This window comes from Heptranchias perlo, chromosome 38 (assembly GCF_035084215.1).
Source record: "Heptranchias perlo isolate sHepPer1 chromosome 38, sHepPer1.hap1, whole genome shotgun sequence".
Classification (NCBI taxonomy): Eukaryota; Metazoa; Chordata; class Chondrichthyes; order Hexanchiformes; family Hexanchidae; genus Heptranchias; species Heptranchias perlo.
The window spans coordinates 5,852,289-5,875,513 of record NC_090362.1 but is presented as its reverse complement, the minus strand read 5'-3'; the positions used below and the strand labels follow the sequence as shown (position 1 = coordinate 5,875,513).

General features: G+C 43.1%; 1 protein-coding gene across 1 annotated transcript; it reads right to left on the bottom strand.

The window, feature by feature from the left end:
- Positions 1-5,888: 5,888 nt before the first annotated feature.
- Positions 5,889-22,601, bottom strand: psma4 (proteasome 20S subunit alpha 4). The gene is made up of 9 exons (XM_067973340.1): positions 22,499-22,601; positions 17,095-17,122; positions 16,097-16,139; positions 15,809-15,971; positions 14,880-14,957; positions 11,827-11,915; positions 9,585-9,715; positions 7,708-7,831; positions 5,889-6,254 (listed from the first exon to the last, which is right to left on the bottom strand). Exons 2-9 carry the CDS (start codon positions 17,095-17,097, stop codon positions 6,100-6,102), a joined length of 786 nt encoding a protein of 261 aa, XP_067829441.1. The 5' UTR covers positions 17,098-17,122; positions 22,499-22,601; the 3' UTR covers positions 5,889-6,099.
- Positions 22,602-23,225: the final 624 nt, after the last annotated feature.

Sequence of the window (23,225 nt, the reverse complement as noted above, 5' to 3'; positions counted from 1 at the left end):
CAGACTATACAGCTGTACACTGAAATCATCACATTTACTGAGACCCCGAGCATTTTCACACTCATGGGTAAATTTGATCAAATCTCTTCAATTAACACCAGTTGTCCCAAATTGATATATTCTAGTAATGCAGTCAAATTTCACCTTTCCTTTTCATAACTTTCTTCATATCATTGAATTGAACTCTTTCCTTTGCAGTTCCTGAGAGTTATCCAGGAAGATCATGATGAGCCATGAGCTTCTCACCTACACATCCTCTAACTTCTTGGCTGCCTCTGTAATTGAGGTTGTCCTGAAATCTAAGGAACACAAAAATTGTGGCCCACAGTCATTCTACATTGTGTCAGTTTGACTCAGTTGTTAACAGTCATCTTACTTGGAAGCCCCACTCCAGAATTTGAGCCTATAATGTAGGCTGACATTTCAGTACAGTAGTGAGGGAATGCTGCACTGTTGGAGATACGTCATTTGGTGGAGAGATTAAACCAGGGGGATGTAGAAGATCCCATGTCACAATTTGAAAAAGAGCAGAGAATTGTCCTGACCAACATTCATCCTTAATCACCACCAAAACAGATTAACTGGTCATTTACCTCATTTGCTGTTTGTGAGATCTTGCTGTGTGAAAATTGGCTGCCGTATTTACCTACACCTCAAAAAGTAATTCACTACCTGTGCAGCACTTCAGGATATCCTATGGATGTAAAAGGTACCCTATGAATATGAAAGGTCGATCTTCTTGGGTATGGCCTGTATACATTGGGAAAGCTCTAGGTTGATTGCCGGTTTGGAAGGGTTGTCTTATGAGGAAAAATTGAACAGGTTGGGTCCATACTCATTGAAGTTTAGAAGAATGAGAGGAGATCGTATTGAAACATACAAGATTCTGAGGGGACTCGATAGGGTAGATGCTGAGAGGATGTTACCCCTCATGGGGGAATCTGAAAGTAGGGGGCATAGTCTCAGAATAAGGGGTCGCCCATTTAAGACGGAAATGAGGAGGAATTTCTTCTCCAAGAGGGTCGTGAATCTTTGGAATTCTTTACTCCAAAAAACTGTGGAGGCTGTCATTGAATACATTCAAGGCTGAATTAGACAAATTTTTGATCAGCAAGGGAGTCAAAGGATATGGGAAAAGAGCGGGAAAGTGGAGTTGAGGTAAAAATCAGATCAGCCATGATCTCATTAAATGGTCGAGCAGGCTCGAGGGGCTGAATGGACTACTCCTGCTCCTATCTCTTATGGTCCTATGTGCACAGGAGCAGATCTGGCGGTAGATGCTATAGATATGCAGTGGTGTTTTTCCCCTCTACTCCTGGTACTCGAATTATACATAGGCTGTATCTCCTGGATTAATTCTCTACAGACTGCCCAGCTTATCTTGAGAACCTTTCCAATAGCTACCTCCAGCTGATCAGATAGAGAATGCAACCTTCCCACCTCCCCTATTGGCTGTTAACTCACACCTGAGGATCTCCTTACCCTCTAGCTTCATCTGCTCTCTCGTTCGTTTATAGCTTCCAGCTCTTGCATCACTGTAGCCCAGTCTGCAACAACAGTAGACTCGAATAGAGATGCAGAGCCTACTTGCATTCACTTTTTTATTTTAATTCAAAATTAATCGGAGTTTGTAATTACAAGGACGTGAATATAGCGATGACCTACTTTGAAGTAGGGTGTTTAACAGTTTACTTCAGAGGGCATGTAGCTTTACAGGCCTGTACTCAGCTTCCTTGTTTTCTTCAACCTCCCTATACTTTTGAGAAACCTTCTTTCCTCCTCCTCTCTTCCCTTTGCCCCTCTTTTTCTTGTTCTCTTGTCTAGTTCTTTCTTCTTTCACTTTTGTTCAGATTCCTTCTTCCCTCCTCTTTCTCCCTTCACTTCTTTCTCTCTCCTTTACTTTTTCTCTCCTCCTCACTTTTCTTACTGTTCTCTTCCACTGCTAATTTATTCTTCTCTCCTGGTTTGCTTCCTTCTCATGCATTACCTCACTTGGGTTTTCTATCTGCCTTTCCAGCAGTAACCATTGAGGTTAATGATCTGAAGTGTTCTCAAACACAAACAGCAGTTACACCATGTGAATGACCAGTTACTCACTGGTTCTGCTGCCATAGATGCACATACTTTCCCACCCACACCCATTGGTTACTGAGACAAGCCTCTATGAATATAATGTGGCTAGTTATCCATTGCCCAAGAACAAGGAACTGAAACTGATATGGGGTTAATGAACGCCTTCAAGGCTGTCAGTTTCACCACACAATTGAGGTTTTGCTCACCAACCCAAACATTAAAAGTAATCGGCTTGTGATCCTTGCGTTCTGCAATCTTTTCTTAGTAACGTGCGAATTGGAGTGATCCAGTATATAGAGAAAAGGCACAAACATCTGGACCAGGTTATGGTGAAGTGACTAGACTTAGGAATCTGTCAATGACATATTTAGACCTTTAAGTAGTATTTATGGCAGATCATCTGAGATAAAGTCACTTAATAAGTGACAGTGTAAATAACTCCTATTTTGAAAGTCCTCTTTACTGAGTACTAACCATTAGGAGTGTAAATGAATGTTATTCAGCATGTTGTTACTGCTCTCTGATTTGAGGCTTGTAGAACGATGAACTGCATTCATATTTTTCAAGTTCAAGAAAAAGGAAAGCCTCCCGTGGTCTGCAATATTTTAAACACACTCTCATTTTGTGACCAAATTAATGCCAATGGGCCAAATTAGTACTAACATCCAAAATTAATATCAATGGGCCAAATTAGTACTAACATCCGAAATTAATATCAATGGGCCAAATTAGTACTAACATCCGAAATTAGTATCAATGGGCCAAATTAAGACCAACATCCCAAATTAGTTTGAGTCAAATTATTACCAATTGTCACCTTTCAGGATTTTTGATTTTTTTTTCACTGAAAAGACTGTGGGTTGAGTTATGTTTAAGGACTGAGATTTAAAACAGAGTGAATTTGTACAGGTTTTAAAAGGCTGCAGGCTGCAGCCATTAAAGAATGTCTGGTAAAGCCAGACGAGCCAGCTTGTTGATGTAAAAACTAACAAGGGCCAATTTTAACTCGGCCTGGCCGGCGGAAACTGTGCCATTGCAGAGTTAAAATCGCTGTGACCCCGTTCACGCTCCCTCGCCATATTTACTAGGCCCTTCCACTCGGCAGCCCAGGAACCCACCTGAACCCATCTGACTAATGCAGTTGAATTTTTTGAGGCGGTCACTAGGGTTCATGGTGGATAGGGGAGCGTCTTCAGAACAAAATCAAAAATACCACAGATGCTGAAAATGTGAAATAAAAACAGAAAATGCTGGAAACGCTCAGCAGGTCAGGCAGCATCTGTGGAGATAGAAACAGAGTTAATGTTTCAGGTCAATGACCTTTCATCAGAACTGATGTCTATAGATGTTAACTATATGGACTTCCAGAAGGCATTTGATAAGGTTCCATACAAGAGGTTATTAGCAAAAATAAAAGCTCACAGAATTGGAGGGAACCTTGTGACATGGGCTGCTAATTGGTTGGGAGGTAGGAGACAGGAAGTAGGGATAAAAGGAACAATCTGATTGGCGGGATGTGACAAGTGGTGTTCCCCAGGGATCTGTACTGGGGCCTCAGCTTTTCACCATATATATAAATATATATATATATATATATATATCAATGAGATGGATGAAGGAATAGAGAGTTGTATATCCAAGATTGCAAATGGCACTGTTAGCAGGTACAGTAAGTTGTGTGGATGGGAGCAGGAAGTTACAAACAGACAAAGTGAGTGGGCAAAACTGTAGCAGATGGAGTTCAATGTGGAGAAGTGTGAGGTCATCCACTTTGGATCCAAGAGACTCGGGAATCCGACCTGAGGGAAAGGATGGGGCCAACAGGGTGGCAAATGTGATGACTCTTCCTTGGATCTTCCTATCAAAACCACAAAGCTCAGCAGAGTCCTCGAAAAACTAAAAGTGGTTCCTGTTTTCTAGGATATTCTTCAAACCCACTTCTCTATAGAAAACCTCACAATGAAAGTAAAACATCATGGTAGAGTAGGCCTACTAAGCATACGAAAGTGATGAGTAGTCCAATGTAATGTACAAAGTACTGCACAACCTGACCAAATATCATTTACCCTGAACGTATGGACTAGAAAGACTCTCGTTGACTCAAGGTATGGTACATTCCACATGGACAGACAGCTTCCCAAATACCCACCCTTCATTGGTGACCCTGACAATGTCAGAGGCGGATTGTCCACAAGGAGCATCAGTGAGCCAGATCCAGTCCTCGCAAACTTCCGTTTCCTCCAATCTTACAAACTGCTCAATACAGCATTTCCCTTCACCTTTGGGCCTACAAAGTGGGCTATGCTCCTACCTCAGGGAATTACAGCTGGACCTTGCCCCGTATGCTGGGCTCAGCGCCGTATGGAGAAATGGAGAAGGTTGGTGGTGGGCCGGGGGGGGGGGGGGGGAGAAGCGGAACTGTTTTATCAGTTAGTCTGGTTGTTGCTGATCATTGCTAGCTGCCGCATGGAAAGCTCAACCATCTGCATTAAACCGTACTGATAGATCTCCTGTGGCATTGCTCTGTGTGAGAGCATAGTGATACAGAAAACAGTGCAGCTGCACCACCTAGTGGCTGCAGCCTACAACTAAAGCATCACCAGAATCATAGAGTCATAGAGTCATACAGCACGGATAGAGGCCCTTCGGCCCATTGTGTCCGCGCCGGCCATCAGCCCTGTCTACTCTAATCCCATATTCCAGCATTTGGTCCGTAGCCTTGTATGCTATGGCATTTCAAGTGCTCATCCAAATGCTTCTTGAATGTTGATGATGAGATACAAAGCATGACCAAAACTTGTGAACAGGATAAAATGTCATCTAATATATCGCTATTGAAGGTTTTTTTTAAAACTACTTTCAAATTTCTGAACCTTTAATTGCTTTCGGTAGCCAGGTATTGATGGTGGAGGGTAGTGGGCAAGAAGATCTCTCATTGGGAGGTCAGTGACGCAATGACCTGGGACAAGGTCCATCGAGATGCCAACACATTGTGAATGAGCCAATGGATTGTTTCTCAGAACTTCTTTATCCCAGAACTTCATCAGAAGATATGACTCATGGAATTACTGCAGCACAGGGCCTCCAGCAACCACATGCGGAAGCATAAAAGAGTGATAAATGTCGAGTGTTTCAAATTCACCTTCTCCCAGGTTGTGGTGGCTACATCTTACTGTTGAGGCAGGGGTTGCTAGATTCATGGATAAGAGGATGGAGTATACTTTTCTTCTGGAAGAGGGAAAGAAGATCCGAGGGGAAGGAGGCTCCAATGCAGTGACAGACACTTGATATGGCCTGCTGAACGTCAAGCTAGTTACATAAAAACCACAGCAGAACTCAGTGATTCACTGCCTGCTGGCTGAGGTCCCACTTTTGGTCCACCCATTGGTAAACACATTGCTTCTTGCGCCATGCAGGTACAACCCTGCCACATGAAGGCAGATGGCCCTCCCTACAAATGTACATTTACTCCTACAACAGATACACAGCATTGGGCGCAGCCAGTTTGAGATGACAATTGTGGACTTTCTTCGACTGGATCAGTAGAAATTCTTGGCCGTGCGTTCACTTTTTTTCGGCTCTCACTCTCAAACTCAGTAGGCAACCCCAGCAGCACAAGCCCAGGACCCCACGCACACACTAAACTACTGCTGGTGCCCAATCCCAGTTCCGAACTCTTCCATCTACGTTCTGGCCATGTAAAGACTCTAGCTGTACAATGTTTGGTCGACCACTTCTGTCTTCAGCTTGCTAACTTGTTCATCAGCAAGTGAGAAATAAGCAACTTAAAAGAAAAAAATTGTTGAATAAATCTATTGGAAAACAATCTTTTTGCCTTTATTCTTTATAAAAACCCATATGGTAATCACTAGAGCGTGTACAATTGATGTATGGAAGTGTACAGGAAGGTTGAATGGTAGCTGGTATGGCCAATTCTATATTGAAGAACGTGCAGTCAACTAGATTTTCAATAAACTTAAGTTTTTACTCAAAAACACAAACATCGGTCTGGATTAATTTGCAGTTCTATTTGTCCTTCTCTTTCTGCTCCTTTTCCTTCTTCTCACGCTCAGATTTTGCTTCTTCTTCCTCGTGTTGCTTAATCAAAACCTCCACTTCCTTCTGCTTCAGAACCTTTATTCGCGTTTTCCCATTTTCTCTGGTTAGCGTCGCGATTTCCACTGCACCACAAAGTCAAATATTTAGATTCTAAAATTCATTTCAATTTTAAAGATTACTCAAAAATTTTTGAAGGGGCTTCACCATGAAAAAAAAAATCGCAAATTATGAAGAAACTTACAATTGTTCCATTTATTTTAGTGGGTCATAACATTTTACGGCAGGTAAACCGTAGGTCAGTGTCAAAGCACAAGGGACCTTAACTGCACTGATATCCTTCTAACTAATGCCTCAGACAGCTGGATAGTCCTGTGGATTTATGCAATTTCACTTGGGAGGACTGTTTGAATGCAGCCCAGAGAGGATGACGACTATGGAGATGCAACATGAAACTAATTTAGAAAGTTTTGATCAGTCAGCAGCAAAAGTAGCATTAAAACAAGCAACATGTATAAGTGAAACACTAATTGGCTGGTGATGTTTGGTAGCTGGGATTGGAATTTCTGGACAGAGAGAGAGAAATTGAGCTCCAATCATTCTCCAAGGCAAACAGACTTGCAATAAAACTTTTAATGAACAGCTCTCTGGTACCTCACTCAAGTTGGCATTCTCCACGTACCTTGGACAGTGCGGGTCACAGGCTTTCCAACTATAGGGGGCATCGTGGCTGAGCTTGACCCTGTCCTCACTGGACATTCACATGTCCAACAGGAGTGAGTGGCTGGTGATTAGGGACTGGGAGCCCAGAACGATTCTTCACCTCCCCAGACTGGGGCCAGTCAACTGCAGTGACCTAACGTCCACCACATGTCAAGGCAGGTAACTCCGCACATACCAGGAACTGAACGAGCGACTTCCTGGTCTGTACAGTTTAGTACCAGACATTGGGGAGGTTAGTCCAGCATTTATAAATCCAATGGCCCCTTCTAGCTGCACAGATATCACGGAATGTTCCCAAGGATGGGTGAAACTAGAACTAGGGGGCATAATCTTAGAATAAGGGGCTGCTCTTTCAAAACTGAGATGAGGAGAAACTTCTTCACTCAGAGGGTGGTAGGTCTGTGGAATTTGCTGCCCCAGGAAGCTGTGGAAGCTACATCATTAAATAAATTTAAAACAGAAATAGACAGTTTCCTAGAAGTAAAGGGAATTAGGGGTTACGGGGAGCGGGCAGGAAATTGGACATGAATTTAGATTTGAGGTTAGGATCAGATCAGCCATGATCTTATTGAATGGCGGAGCAGGCTCGAGGGGCCGATTGGCCGACTCCTGCTCCTATTTCTTATGTTCTTATGTTCTCTTATGGAATAAGGTTTTGTTCAAATTCGCCTGAAAAAACCTTAAGGCTTCATTGTACTCTATAATAATACTGTTATAATCTCAGAAAATTAAAAACTCTCCTAGGCTTTGATATTAAGAAATTAAGTACGATCTTTGATAATGCAACCTTTAAATTATGGATTGCAGGCTAAAAGAAGTCCTGAACAGAAGCTTACAACATTGAAGAGCCCTTACCCTTTTCAGCCGACAGCTTACTGACATCCATGGTCTTGTTCAACACTTTAATTGCCAATGCAAGTGCAGACAGCAAAGTCATATCTCCTTCTTTTACGTCTTGTTTCAGCATAGATACAGCAGCCTGCAATTTTAGTTGGACCAGATTAGCAAAGAAATTCAATTATTGGTTTCAAGATACCACCAACCACATCATTCAATAGCTGAAACCATCGAGCATTGTGTTTACCATCTGTCGCAAGTGCAAAGTAGTTTCCAACCAGCTGCCCAATGGCGTGTCCTGGACTTGTGTATGAACCAGGAGGTAACGTATAAAAGGAATGCTTTACTGGGAAGGTTCAGCCTTTAATTACACTCCTGTGAAGTGCCTTGGGCCGTTTTACTACATTATAGGTGTTACATAAATGCAAGTTGTTATTGTTAATTTGTCATCATTCTCAATGTTTAACTCTGATCAGTGCTGTTTGAAAGAAAAAATCTCTCCCCGTCAACCAAGGCAGTGATTGAAACTGGACCTTGGCTCCACAGGTTCTGACAGTGCTCAAGCTCCCTTAAATTGCCATTCTTTGTTCCAGTCCTGTCGGTGAGCGTCCGAATGTGGAGCAGCAGCACAGCCCATTCCTGCAGTCACCTGACATCTACAGATGGGCACTTTCCAACAGCGTTTACTGGATGGGAAACTTGGCTGATCTCCTCTTCCTATCCTAGGGCAATAAGGCCAATCATACTAAAGCAACTTGTATTTATAACACACCTTTACATAGAAAAAGATCCCAAGGCACGTCGCAGATGCGCAAATCAGACAAAAATGGGCGCCAAGCCAAAGATGGAGATGTTAGGAGGACTGACCAAAAGCCACATCAAAGAAATGGGTTTTAAGGAAGGTCTTAAAGGAGGAGAAAGAGGTGGAGGGGCAGAGGGAATCTCAAAGGGTAGGGCCTAGATAGCTGAAGGCACGGTCACCAGTGGTAGTGTGAAGGGAGAGAGGGGTGCACAAGAGGCCAGAGAGCTCTAGGGCTCAAGGAGGTTCCAGATATTGGAAGCGGTACGGCTAAGAGCCTTAAACAGAAGGATGAGAATTTTAAATTGGAGGCGTTGGACGAGCAGGAGTCAATGTTGGTCAGCAAGGACAGGAGTGATGGGTGAGTGGGACAGGGTACAGGTAGCAGAGTTTTGGTGCAGGACTCAGTTTGAAATGGGTTCCTAAGACACACACAGATGGTACAGTTAGAATTTAGTTAAGTTTATGTATATCTAGTGAAGCAAAATGGGTAACCTGGAGCTTGCTCGACTGCCTTAGGGCGTCAGGGAGTAATTTCCAAGTTTCTCCTGAAACTGGACAGGGTTTATTTTATTCAACCCTAGTGGTTGGGAAAGGCCATTTATTGAACAACGGGGAGCATGGATTTATCTTTCTCACCTTTTTGTATGGGAGCATTGGCATAACTGATCAAACAGAACCAAAAATTGCAAATGCAATTACGCTGTTAGAGAGTTTGCTCATTATCGTCACCAGTAAACCGTTGCTGTGTAGAAAAAGCCAATTGCTAACTCTGGAATGCCCATGTCTAACGCACTCTCCCCTCTGGGCAAATATCTCAAAATGGGGCTCCTCGTCCAGAATAAGGGACCTCGAGTCATTTAAACCACAAGTTCCCATGGAGTGCTATGAATCAGGCTGAAATCTTGCATTCCACCGTAAACCCAATATTCATGTTTAGAAATATTTGCTGCACTGATCTCCATAAAACAAATAATCTTACATTAGAAATATTAGGATAGCAGCATACCGTAGTAAAAGATTAAACCAACATGTCACCACATCAGTTACATCTCTCTTTAGAAAGTCACTGCAGCCCTTTAGTTAAGGTACTTACAGCACTATTATTCCCGATGCATGTGGCTTTCCACCCTCCGTAGTTTCCACTGGGGTCACTCTGATACAACTGATAGCCATAGTGTTTATCCCATCCCATGTAGAGCAGCGAAACACCAAAAGGACGTTTTCCTGTCAACATTAGATGCAGATTGTTATGAGAAGCCGTTATAGAAAGTTCAACGGGCATACATAAAAAAACCCTGCATTCATTTAGCGCTTTATCACATCTCTCAAACGTCTCAAAGAACTTCACGTACAACAAATTACTTCGAAGTACAGCAAATACGTAGGCAAATGTGACAGCCATTTTGCACAAAGCAACATCACATATGACCAGTTCACCTATATTCAGTGATATTGACTGAGGGAGGAATGTTGGCCAGGACACCAGCCTGCTCTTTTTCAGACAGTTCCATGGGGTCCCAAAGCCCACCTGAACAGGCACATGGGGTTTTGGTCTCATCTCTAGGAAGGCAACGTTACAATTCAGGCTTCTCCAGGCACTTTTTCTTGTGCTCAAGGCAAGAACCAGTTCCCAATAATAAGTTCTGACGAAAGGTCATCGACCTGCAACGTTAACTCTCTTTCTCTCTCCACAGATGCTGCCTGACCTACTGACTATTTCCAGCATCCGCAGTATTTTGCTTTGGTCCCAATAATAAGTGCACACTTAGTATGAACTGAAGCGAGACTGTGCACAAAATAATCTGGGATAACATTTCCTCGGTTAACAGACCCACTAAACGGCCTAAGATTTCCACTATGCGTCCAGACCACTTCAAAGAACAATTAGTATCAGTAATGCCAGACACTTTTGCACAGACCAATCTACCAACAGGTTCACAGATACTCACTTACAGAAGCAAGCAGTGACTGATAGTTGATGAAGTCAATCCAAGTAACACAGCAGCTTTGAATCAGTTCATAAATGGTTTAAAGACAGATGTGAGTTCCTTTAGTTCTCCCTCTTTTTTTAAAAAAAGATTTGCAGCAAAGAAAGCCAAACAGTTTTTGGATGGGGAGCAGCCACCTGACCTGTTAAGTCTTCCTCGGAAGTACGTGGGTGTCTTACCAATGAAGCTGTGACTTGCCTTCATGTCTCTTGTGGCTTGGTTAAAAACTATAACTTAGAGCCAGGCTGTTCAGGGGTGATGTCAGGAAGCCCTTCCTCACACTAAGGGTAGTGGAAATCTGGAACTCTCTTCCCTAAAAAGCTGTTAACTGAAAATTTCAAAACTGAGATTGACAGAATTTTGTTAGGTAAGGGTATTAAGGGTTACGGAACTAAGGTGGGATGATGGAGTTGACTCGATCAGCCATGATCTAAATGAATGGCGAAAGAGGCTCGAGGGGCTGAATTACCTATTCCTGTTCCTATGTTTCCTGTTCCTAACTGGTACTTCAAAAGTGGTGGATTTACACGTCTGTAAAATCCTTCGAAGTACAGTAACATCTTTAAGTAGTCAATGTGAGACAGAGGTCCCTTATACCAACAACGGAGAGCAAATTCCACGATATACAAAAGCATGTCAATGGCCACTATTGGTGTTTGACAAGTGCAGTCTGTGCCGAGCCTATTGTGATTGGTTTAGTTGTAAATTAATAGCCCAGTGATAATTGTTTCTAGCACTTGGTTGCGCTTGGTGATCACTAACAGACATAGCCAGATAATCAACTGTAACTGGCTTTATCCTGTACACCTCATGTAAAGCCAAAGGAACGAAAGCCATTCTCCCCACGGTCATCTTAGAAGAGCTTATTTTAAAGGTAAGGGATTTGAATCTATGACCCTCTGACTCAGGCGAGTGTTACGACTGAGCCAAGCTGGCACTTTAATCATGCATTAGTTCTATTTGTTTGAGTAGCTGTTTGCCACCATAACATTGATAAATAAGCTGCATTCAAATAAATCATTCAGATTAAGTGAACTTTATCCAAAGCCAGGAAATGTTGTTGTAAACCACGTATTTGCAGCTCAGAATGACTGAGGACAGGAATCGCACAACTTCCCACCATAAAACAGCAGCTTCATCCTTGTAAAAGAATTTATCATTCATTTGCAATCAGCAATGTGAAGTTGCACTAAGGTTATAGTATGCTCTAGAAACCAGATTAATCATACATTTATAAGGAAAGATTTTTTCTTTTAGACTAAGCTAAATTTGGGATTCTTTTTTTTTTAAATGAAGATTACATTACCATTTGCCTATTTGTTTGAAACGTGCTTTACTCTACCTTACCTCCGAACTGTGTGTAAGCCTGCTTAATATCACAGAGTGTTGTGACCAGCTGCTCACATGGGATTGGTTCCTGATACTGAAGGAGATACCTGTGAATATATAAGGCACCATTACTGCAACTGGAGATTTCCACGTTTTATTATTTAGAACTAAATTGTAAGTGTGCATAAAGTGCAAACAGGGGAAATTTCTCCCAATATATTTGAATGCTCTGTACAATTATCAAGTAATTGAGAAAAAGAACTTGGATTTCATAGAATCATACAGCACAGGAGGCCATTCGGCCCACTGCACCTGTGCCAGCTCTTTGAAAGAGCTATCCAATTAGTCCCACTCCCCTGTTCTTTCCCCATAGCTCTACAAATTTTTCCCCTTCAAGTATTTATCCAATTCCCTTTTGAAAGTTACTATTGAATCTGCTTTCACCGCCCTTTCAGGCAGTGCATTCCAGATCATAACTCACTGCTTAAAAAAAATTCTCATCTCCCCTCTGGTTCTTTTGCCAATTACCTTAAATCTGTGTCCTCTGGTTACTGACCCTCCTGTCAGTGGAAACAGTTTCGCCCTATTTATTCTAGCAAAACCTCTCATAATTTTGAACACCCTATTAATTCTTCCTTTAACCTTCTCTGCTCTGAGAACAATCCCAGCTTCTCCAGTCTTTCCACATAACTGAAGTCCCTCATTACTGGTACCATTCTAGTAAATCTCCTCTGCATCCTCTCCAAGGCCTTGACATCCTTCCTAAAATGTGGTGTCCAGAATTGGACACAATACTTCAGCTTAGGCCTAACCAGTGATTTGTAAAGGTTTAGCAAAACTTCCTTGCTTTTGTGCTCTATGCCTCTAATTATATAGTCAAGGATCCCATATGTTTTTTTGACATCCGTATCATCTTGTCCTGCCACCTTCAAAGATTGGTCTATGTGCACCCCCAGGTCTCTCTGTTCCTGAACCCCCTTTGTACCATCTAGTTTATATTGCCTCTCCTCATTCTTCCTACCAAAATGCATTACTTCACACTTTCCTGCATTAAATTTCATCTGCCATGGGTCTGTCTATTTCACCAGTCTGTCTATGTCCTCCTAAAGTCTACTACTATCCTCCTCACTGTTCACTACATTTGATGTGGAGATGCCGGTGATGGACTGGGGTTGACAATTGTAAACAATTTTACAACACCAAGTTATAGTCCAGCAATTTTATTTTAAATTCACAAGCTTTCGGAGGCTACCTCCTTCCTCAGGTGAACGATGATCGTTCACCTGAGGAAGGAGGTAGCCTCCGAAAGCTTGTGAATTTAAAATAAAATTGCTGGACTATAACTTGGTGTTGTAAAATTGTTTACACTACATTTGAGTTTCGTGTCATCGACAAACTTTGAAATTACGCCCCGTGTACTCAAGTCCAGGTCATTAATATATATCAAAAAGAGCAGTGGTCCTAATACTGACCCCTAGGGAACATCACTGTATACTTTCCTCCAGTCTGAAAAACAACCGTTCACCACTACTCTCTGCTTTCTGTCCCTTAGCCAATTTTGTGTCCATGCTGCCACTGTCCCTTTAATCCCATGGGCTTCAATTTTGTCAACAAGTCTATTATGTGTTACTTTATCAAACACTTTTTGAAAGTCCATATACACATCAACCTCACTGCCCTCATCAACCCTCTCCATTACTTCATCAAAGAACTCAATCAAGTTTTGCCTTTAACAAATCTGTGCAGCTGTCAGTCATTAACCCATATTTTTCCAAGTGACAATTAATTGTGTCTCGGATTAATGTTTCCCCACCACTGGCTTGACGTTACTGGGTTTATCCCTCTCCCCTTTTTTGAACAGCGATGTAACATTCGAAACCCTCCAGTCCACTGGCACCATCCCCATATCCAAAGAGCGCCTTTCACAACCACAGGACGTCCTAAAGCATTTTACAGCCAATGAAGTACTTTTGAAGTGTAGTCACTATTGTAATGTAGGAAACCCGGCAGCCAAATTTCACACAGCAAGATCCCACAAACAGCAATATTACAATGACCAGATAATCAGTTTTTAGTGATGTTGGTTGAGGGGTAAATATTGACCAGGACACCAGGGAGAGGTCCCCTGCTCTTCTTCGAATAGTGCCATGGGAACTTTCACATCCACCTGAGAGGGCAGACGGGGCCTTGGTTTAAAGTCTCATCCGAAAGACGTCACCCTCTGACACTTTTGCAAACTCGATGTGAAACTATGAAACCACAGGCATGGGGTGGTGCATTCTCACCCCTGGGACCTGGAAACTAGTTCAGGTCAGACGGAAAAGAATGGTTTCTCCCTGCCAGTGCACGGAACATTGACCTGAAGCATTTGTTTATTCATTCTTGGGATGTGGGTGTCAGCGGCAAGGGCAACATTTATTACCCATTCCTAGTTGCCCTTGAGAAGGTAGTGGTGGGCCGCCTTCTTGTCCTTTTAGGTGGTAGAGGCCGTGGGTTTGGGAGGTGCTGCAGTGCATCCTGTCGATAGTACACACTGCAGCCACAGTAGACTGCCTCAGCCCGGCTCCTAATGCACAGATACAATGCACTAAACTGCATATAACCTGATAGCTTTACTTAAAGACCAAAGAGATGGCTGTAAATGTTGTGCAGCTGTAAAAGATGTTCTTGTGAAGTTGATATTAAGGTACATTGCTACGGCCAAATAGGAGCTCCACTCTAAACGTAGCCCATGTTGTACCTGCTGAGGGATTATTTGCTGCCAACACTTGGTACAAAAATTCCTCCCAGTATCAACAGCCCTAACATGGAGAAGCATCAGTATCCACCAGAAAAGGAATGAGGGATTGCAGATGCTTAGAGTAAGACTTCTTGAATATGGCGCTTTGCTATGACTGGTAAAAGTATCCATGACTCGACAGATTTCCTCTGCAGGTGCGATAGGCTGTAAGGAGCAGTTTGGCATTGAACAATTATTATGTTCTAAAATGAATTGCTATAAATTAAATTAGAATGTGGTGAGAACACTATTTCACCACCTCATTCAAAAATAACGACATAGTTAATCTTACCTCTGGGCAATCAATCGCAGCTCATTCGTAAGAACATTGGCGTCAGATGTTATTCCTGCAACGCTACAAGCCATGTCACTGCGAGACAGATTTCACATAAAAAGATCAATTAAGTTTACTACATCATATGAGGCTTACAGTACTAGTGTTTAACAGAAAAACAAATACACAATATCAAAAGAACTGTACAGATCATTTCACCACAAGTGGTACTTTTCTGTTAAAATTAACTTTTTTGGACAATTATTTAAAGAAAACAAAATAAAGTTTTCTGTGAGGACACAAGGCTTTCTGTGCATTTACACTACAACCATAGGCTCTACAGCCAACTCCCTCTCGTGGCTGCTTGTTGCACTGAACATAGGAGTATTCGGAACAGAAGGCGGCCATTCAGCCCCTTGGGCCTGCTTCGCCATTCAATTAGATCATGACTGATCTGTACCTCACCTCCATTTACCCGTCTTTGCTCCATATTGTTTTGATACCCTTACCTAACAAAAAAAAATTTTTTATTCGTTCATGGGATGTGGGCGTCGCTGGTGAGGCCAGCATTTATTGCCCATCCTTAATTGCCCTCGAGAAATCTAATCGATCGCAGTCTTGAAAGCTACGATTGTCCCCCCAGCATCCACAACCTTTTGGGGGAAAGAGAGTTCCAGATTTCTACTAACCTTTGTGTGAAAAATATATCCTGATTTCCCTCCTAACGATCTAACTCTAATTTTAAGATTATGCCCCCTCGTTCTTGATTCCCCCACCAGAGGAAATATCCCTCTATCTACCCTATTGAATCCTTTTAATATTTTAAACACCTCAATCAGATCACCCCTCAATCTCCTATACGCAAGGGAATACAAGCCAAGTTTATGCAACTTTAACATTATCGCTAATAGCCCCAATACGTTCATTATGTATGAGTTTACACTTACTCATTCAGTTTATATATTTTTTCAGAGAAGAAGACTTCGTCCAGTAGCTTGTGTATGTTGCGTCTCTCTGCGGCCAACAAAACACCGTCGTTCGCTAGGATCCCTAGACAGGTTCCTGCGTGGCCAATGGCTTCCATGGCATATTCCACCTGATAGAGCCGCCCTATTTTATTAGAAGAAAAGTTTGCACTTGAATGAAACACACAAGTAAAAGGTAATGATATGATACACGCCATTAATCAATCAAACCCTTCATTTTATAGAAGGCTGTCGCTCAGAGAACCTCACCTTCTGGCGAAAATATGGTTGTTCGGGAGTCATATCTTCGGGACTGCAAAGGCAAACAAAATAAGAATTAGCATTACACATTACATGTTATGTTTTTTTTTTAAATGAGGTCAGGGTTCCCTTCTCTGCCCCCTTCCCTCCAGTCACTTTCTCATCTTCATTAATGTTTCCACACCACCAAGGCTGAGGCACCTGCTCCCAGATCTCATCCAGTGGCTGCAAAATAGTCTGGGAAACACCTTCCCTCACTGTGGGGAAACCTCTGATCTCCATAGAGGTAACTGCATCATCGTGACTGAGATAGGCAATGCATGGAATGACAGCCAAGAACCCCCATCCTAACACTCCATGGCACAGAATGGTAGTGGATTCAAAGAAGAAAGAACTTGCATTTCTATGGCACCTTTCACAGCCTCAGGACATCCAAATGCGCTTTACAGCCAATGAAGTTCTTTTGAAGTGTAGTCACTGTTGTAATGTAGGCAAACTCGCAGTCAATTTGCAAACACCCACAAACAGCAATGTGATAAATAACCAGATAATCTGTTTTAGTGATGTTGGTCGAGAGATAAATATTGGCCAGGACACTGGGGAGAACTCCCCTGCTCTTCAATATAGTGCCGTGGGATCTTTTACATCCACCTGAGGGGCAGACGGGGCCTCAGTTTAACGTCTCACCCGAAAGACGGCACCTCCAACAATGCAGCACTCCCCTGAGTAATGCACTTAAGTAGCAGCCCAGATTTTGTGCTCAAGTCCCTGGAGTGGGACTTACAATATGCTAACTCATTGCAATTACAAATCTCAATGTGAGCAATACTACTAGCACAGGTTACTGTAACATGTACCAGCTACTGTACTTTCAGCTAGCTGTGTTACCAGGTTTTACTACAGGTCCACACTACCTCAGTTTGCACTGTAGCCAGTTTGAATACAGTAAATACTTTGTTGTTAAAGTAAAATCTAAGTTTCCATGTAGTAAAATCTCAGTCACTCACCATTGTGCTCTTAAATTAGATCAAAAATCTGGGAACAGAAAAAGGAAATCAGTTATTGTATGCGATAACCTGCTGTAACAAATATGTTAGAGTATCTTATTAAAACTAACAGCGGCAGCCTTAAATGAAGCATTCCAGCAGAAGCAGCTTTGGATCAGAAGGTCAACCCAGATGAAGGTGACCATTTGGCCCATCTTCGCTCATCCATAATAACAACTTGTATTTATCTAGTACCTTTAACAATTTAAAACATCTCAAAGCGCTTCAAAGGAGCATAATCAAACAAAATTTAACACCAAGTCACACAAGATGATATTAGGACAGGTCACCAAAAGCTTGGTCAAAGAGGCAGGTTTTAAGGAGCGTCTAAAAGGTGGAGAGAGAGATTTTAGGTTTAGGGAGGGAATTCCAGAGCTTAGGGCTTGGCAGTTGAAGGCACAGCCGCCAACGGTGGAGCAATGAAAATTGGGGATGTGCAAGAGGCCAGAATTGGAGGAGCGCAGAGATCTTGGAGGGTTGTCGGGCTGGACGAGGTTACAGAGATAGGGAGGGGCGAGGCCATGGGGGGATTTGAGAACAAGGATGAGAATTTTTAAAATTTAGGCGTTGCCAGACCAGGAGCCAATGTAGGTCAGCGAGCACAGGGGTGATGGGAGAACGGGACTTGGTGTGAGTTAGAATACGGGCCATAAAGCCATAAAAAAGAGCTGGGTGACAAATCAGAGTCCAGGGGCAGTACATCAGCAATACCATCAGTGCAGTCAATGTGACATTTAACTCAAAGTTTTAAGAACCAACAGATGCCGCTTTATGCTGAAAATGATTTTTACTTTTAACCCATTCCTTTATCAGCAGAAATGTGGCTTCTCTGAGCCACGCACACACTGGGATGTTACATTGCTCATTTATGACTGCCACACAAAATATTAATCCATAATTAATTCTCATCTATACTGACAAATAACAATTAAATTGCACCAAAATGAGGAAAGCAGACACTATAAGTGGGAAGCACAACATTGTTAGTGATGTGGTCTGCTACAGACAAGGAGTGACCATGGTTTTCCATTAATGAGATGGCCATGTTACATTGAACTATTATAAGATCTATTTATATTCCATTGGTAGTAAGGTACTACCACTGTACTCATTCTAATAGGATATTTTGCACAGAAATAGATTCAAGAATTCCTTCTATGCTTAGTATCAAAAACTCCAGGTAAATACACTGGTTAATCTGTAGTTAAAATGAAGCTCCAAAGGCTCAAGTTTCAAGTTACTAAGGCTCAAGTTTCACCTACATTGGTACTTTGTCATTGATGAGACAAGTCGGACTTTTGCCTCCTTGCAGCATGGTCCTAAAGGACGGTATCAACGCTAAAGTTCGTGTTCACCAGGTCCCACAGGTACCAAGGTGAACTGACAGTGAACGACAGATCCTCTGTTGTGCACAGACAGTGTTGCACATAGGGGGACACGTCACCATATCCCACTGGCCAGCCCACTGCCTGAGCAGGCGAGTGCAGTGCAGTACATCCCCCGGTGAGTCTATCAACAATCAGCAATGATAAAAGCACAATTCTTGCAGAAATGTCTTGAACAGACACTCTGAGACCATCCTTATGGTGCTATCCAACGTATCAGTGAAGGCCACATTGTGGACAGCCTTGCCTCACTCCTCCATCCTAACACGGATGGATCTTGGAACTGGAGTTCATATCCTGGATAATATCCACATACCATCCAGTTCCCTCTTGTGGTCGTTTGTTGCACAGTTTCAAGAGCGCGACGTAAATCGATGAAAGGAGTGCAAAGCTCAGGTGAGCCCCTTACCTTACAACACTCCGTGATCTGTTGTGAAACCACAACCTGTTCTACACGATCCTCACAAGGATATCTACCCCGTTCCTTTTTGATTACACATTGCATCCAATATTCACAATCTGATAACCTAAACAACACTGATATCCACTCAGCACTTTTCAGGCTCACTGGGGTCTCCCTTTTTGTGGATAGAGACCACAGTTGTGCTCTGGGATACTGAGGCTATCTGCGCCTCAATCAGATTCCAATTCCCAAGTCTCAGAAGCACAGCCCCAATGCAGTTCTTGGCACTGCACTCTTAAGACCCTACCAACCACCATCCCCTTCTTCCCCCATGCCCAGTGCAAAATTCATAATAAATACTGTTCTGTCATCGTACCATTATGTAGGCAAGAGTGTGGAATCCACTTCTTCATACTGAACTGGTTCATTAAGCGCTAACACAGTATAATATCCTTTCATAGAATCATAGAAAGGTTACAGCAGGCTCTGTGCAAGAGCAATCCAGCTAGTCCCACTCCCCCGTCCTTTCCCCGTAGCCCTGCAAATTTTTTACTTTCAAGTACTTATCCAGTTCCCTTTTGAAGGCCATGATTGAATCTGCCTCCACCACCCCCTCGGGCAGTGCATTCCAGATCCTAACCACTCGCTGTGTAAAAAAGCTTTTCCTCATGTCAGCTTTGGTTCTTTTGCCAATCACCTTAAATCTATGTCCTCTGGTTCTTCACCCTTCTGCCAATGGGAACATTTTCTCTCTTCTACTCTGTCTAAAACCTTCATGATTTTGAATACCTCTATCAAATATCCTCGCAACCTTCTCTGTTCTAAAGAGAACCCCAGCTTCTCCAGTCTATCCACGTAACTAAAGTCCCTCATCCCTGGAATCATTCTAGTAAATCGCTTCTGCACCCTCTCTAAGGCCTTCACATCTTTCCTAAAGTGCGGTGCCCAGAACTGGACACAATACTCCAGTTGTGGCCGAACCAGTGTTTTATAAAGGTTCATCTTGACTTCCATACTTTTGTACTCTATGCCTCTATTTATAAAGTCCAGGATCCCATATGCTTTTTTAAACTGCTCCCTCAACCTGCCCTGCCACCTTCAACGATTTGTGCACATATACCCCCAAATCTCTCTGTTCCTGTACCCCTTTTAGAGTTGTGCCCTCTAGTTTATATTGCCTTTCCTCGTTCTTCCTACCGAAATGCAACACTGTATTTTTCTGCGTTAAACTTCATCTGCTATGTGTCCGCCCATTCCACCAGCCTGTATATGTCCTCTTGAAGTCTATCACTATCCTCCTCACTGTTCACTACCTTCCCAAGTTTTGTGTCATCTGCAAATTTTGAAATTGTGCCCTGTACACCCAAGTCCAAGTCATTAATAAATATCAAGAAAAGCAGAGGTCCCAGCACCTACCCCTGGGGAACATCATTGTACACCTCCCTCCAGTCCGAAAGCTCGAGGCCTAAAGGATATACTCACTGATTTGTTGAAGAGCACTGGATTTACCAGCCATTGGCAAAAGTCCGGACCAACCCATGAATGACCTTACCCAATGTGAAAATGATTTAGGATCGCGTCTGTGTCAATTGTGAGATCTTGTAGATAAATGCTATCCTTGATCTGATTTGATCTCTCTATTGAGCCTCATGAAATGTTGCATCAGCAATATCATCTTCATAACAGAGCACCTTGGCACAATCACTAGCAGCACAGTGGACATTCATTAGTAATAACAGCAAACACTGAAGCTTTCAATTCACTTCAAGCCATGTAAAAGTTTTAAAGGATAAAAAGGTAGTTGTGACATCCTCAACACATACGTAACATCGTGTATTAAATCACTGTGTAGCATTCACTTCCTGTAACACTCGCCCTGTCACATTTTCTAAGTAACGCTCTCATTGTTATAAAGCAGCATATCCTCCAACTCAAAGCAAACAATGCCTCAGTAGACCTGCTGGACACACTACTAGTAGACTGGACTCGGCACTGCCCTGTCAGCTGAGGAACATCATTTTTTTTATATGCAAGATGGCAGCAGAAACACAGAGCCCTATATTGGTCAGAGCCTGCAATTGCATTGTTACTGGATTTCCATTCTAAATGTTTACATAGGAAGTTTCAATGTTGCATCGAATCTACAGCACTGAAACAGGCCATTCCGGCCCAACTTGTCTATGCCGGGGTTTATGTTCCATATGAGCATCCTCTCTTCCCTGCTTCATCTAACCCGATCAGCATTCCCCTCTATTCCTTTCTCCCTTGTGTGCTTATCTAACTTCCCTTTAATTGCATCTATACTATTTGCCTCAACTTCTCCTTGTGGTTACCACTCTCTACATCTACCCTATCAAACCCTTTCATTATCTTAAAGACCTCTATCAGGTCACCCCTCAGTCTTTTCTTTCATAGAGAAAAGAGCCCTGCCTGTTTAGTCTTTCCTGATAAGTATATCCTCTCAGTATATTATCCTTGTGAATCTTTTTTGCACCTTCTCCAATGCCTCTAAACCCTTTTTATAACATGGAGACCAGAACTGTGCACAATGTTCCAAGTGTGGTCTAACCAAGGTTCTATACAAATTTAACATAACTTCTGTTTTTCAATTCTATCCCTCTGGAAATGAACCCGTGTTTGGTTTGCTTTTAATGGCCTTATTAGCCTATGTCACTACTTCAGTGATTTGTGTATCTGTACCCCCAGATCCCTTTGCGCCTCTATCCCATTTCGACTCTTATGATCCGAGCAGTATGTGGCATCATTATTCTCCCTACAAAAATACACCACTTCACACTTATCGATATTGAAGTTCATTTGCCATTTACACAACCATTCTGCAAGTTTATTAATATCTTTTTGCATTTTAACACTTCCTTCATATTAATTACAACCCCCAATTTCGTGTTGTCTGCAAATTTTGAAATTGTACTTCCGACTTGAGTCTAAATTTTTAATGTAAATCATGAACAACAGTGGTCCCGGCACCGATCCCTGTGGAACACCACTTCCCACCTTTTGCCAGTTTGAGCAGCTACCCTAAACCCCTACTCTCTGTTTTGTTTTGTAGCCAGTTTGCTATCCATTCTGCTACATGTCCCCTGACTCCACATGCTCTGACCCTAGTCGTGAGTCTACAATGTAGTACCTCGAGACCGAGGAAGTGGGGCCCGGCGAGACCGGGGGGGGGGGGGGGAGCCGAGGCCGCTCCCTCGCTCCTGGACGCGGCGCCTCGGCTGCACAAACCGAAACCGAAACCGATTCCCCGCCTCAGTACACGATGACTGGGGGAAATTTTCACCACCGCCGCCTCCCGATCCGCTTCCAAACCACCGCCCCCCCCAAAAAAAACCCGCCCCGGGGCCGGCGCTGTGGCCCCGGGCTCGGTGGTACCGGTACCCGGTGTTCACCCGCCCCCTCCTGGGGATGAAGCAGCAACTTTTAGGCGGCCCGGGGTCACTAGGCCGCGCGGGGATAACGGAGAACCGCCGGGCCGGCCGGGCTACAGCGGCCCTGGCCGGTGCTGAGGGCCAGGGCCCGATCCCGATCCCGATCCCCTACCTGCCCCGGTTCCCACCTGAACTCGGAAGCCGCTTCCCCTCACACACTCCACGGCCGCCGTCCCTAACTCTTTCCCGGCTCCCGAACCGACGAGGACGCGTTAGAAGAGTCAAGAGGCGCCGCGCCGCTGCCTTTCCGCCACAGCGCCACCTACCGCCTGGGAAGATGCATCCCTTCCAGTGTGGGGCAAAGTGGGAGGACAGTGCGCACCCAAAACTTTGTCTGGAAGGTGTAATTTGATCCAGGCTGCTGTTGAGTAATTAAAATTCTCTGCAATGGCCTGGAAATTGCTGGCATTGTTAGTGGTGAAATGGAGGAGCAGGTCCTGGCGTTTGCGAGTGCACAATGAAACACAGAACTCCGGAACTTGCTCCTCCTGGTTCGCCGGCGATGTGACAGCTTCACATTCAAGGGATGTCGCCGGCAGCAATCAACAGAATCAAGGAACCAGCGCCAACTTGCTCTCCTGCCCAGCTGGAAAACAAGTTTGCTTAAAAATATCAGGTCCGAAATAGGTTTTAACTGTCTTAATGTCTGCCAAACAACTAAAAATTAACTTTTAAAAGTGTGGAGTCTCATTTCTCTTTATTTTAATAGTTTTTGGTCTTTAAAAAAATGTAAATTAAAAAATTAAAAACTTTTTTTTACTTTTCCCTTCTGTTTCTTTTATTTAATTCGATTATTTCTTACCCTCTTTTGCTGTTTCTAACTGTTCTTATAAATAATTTTAGTGTTGTAAAGTT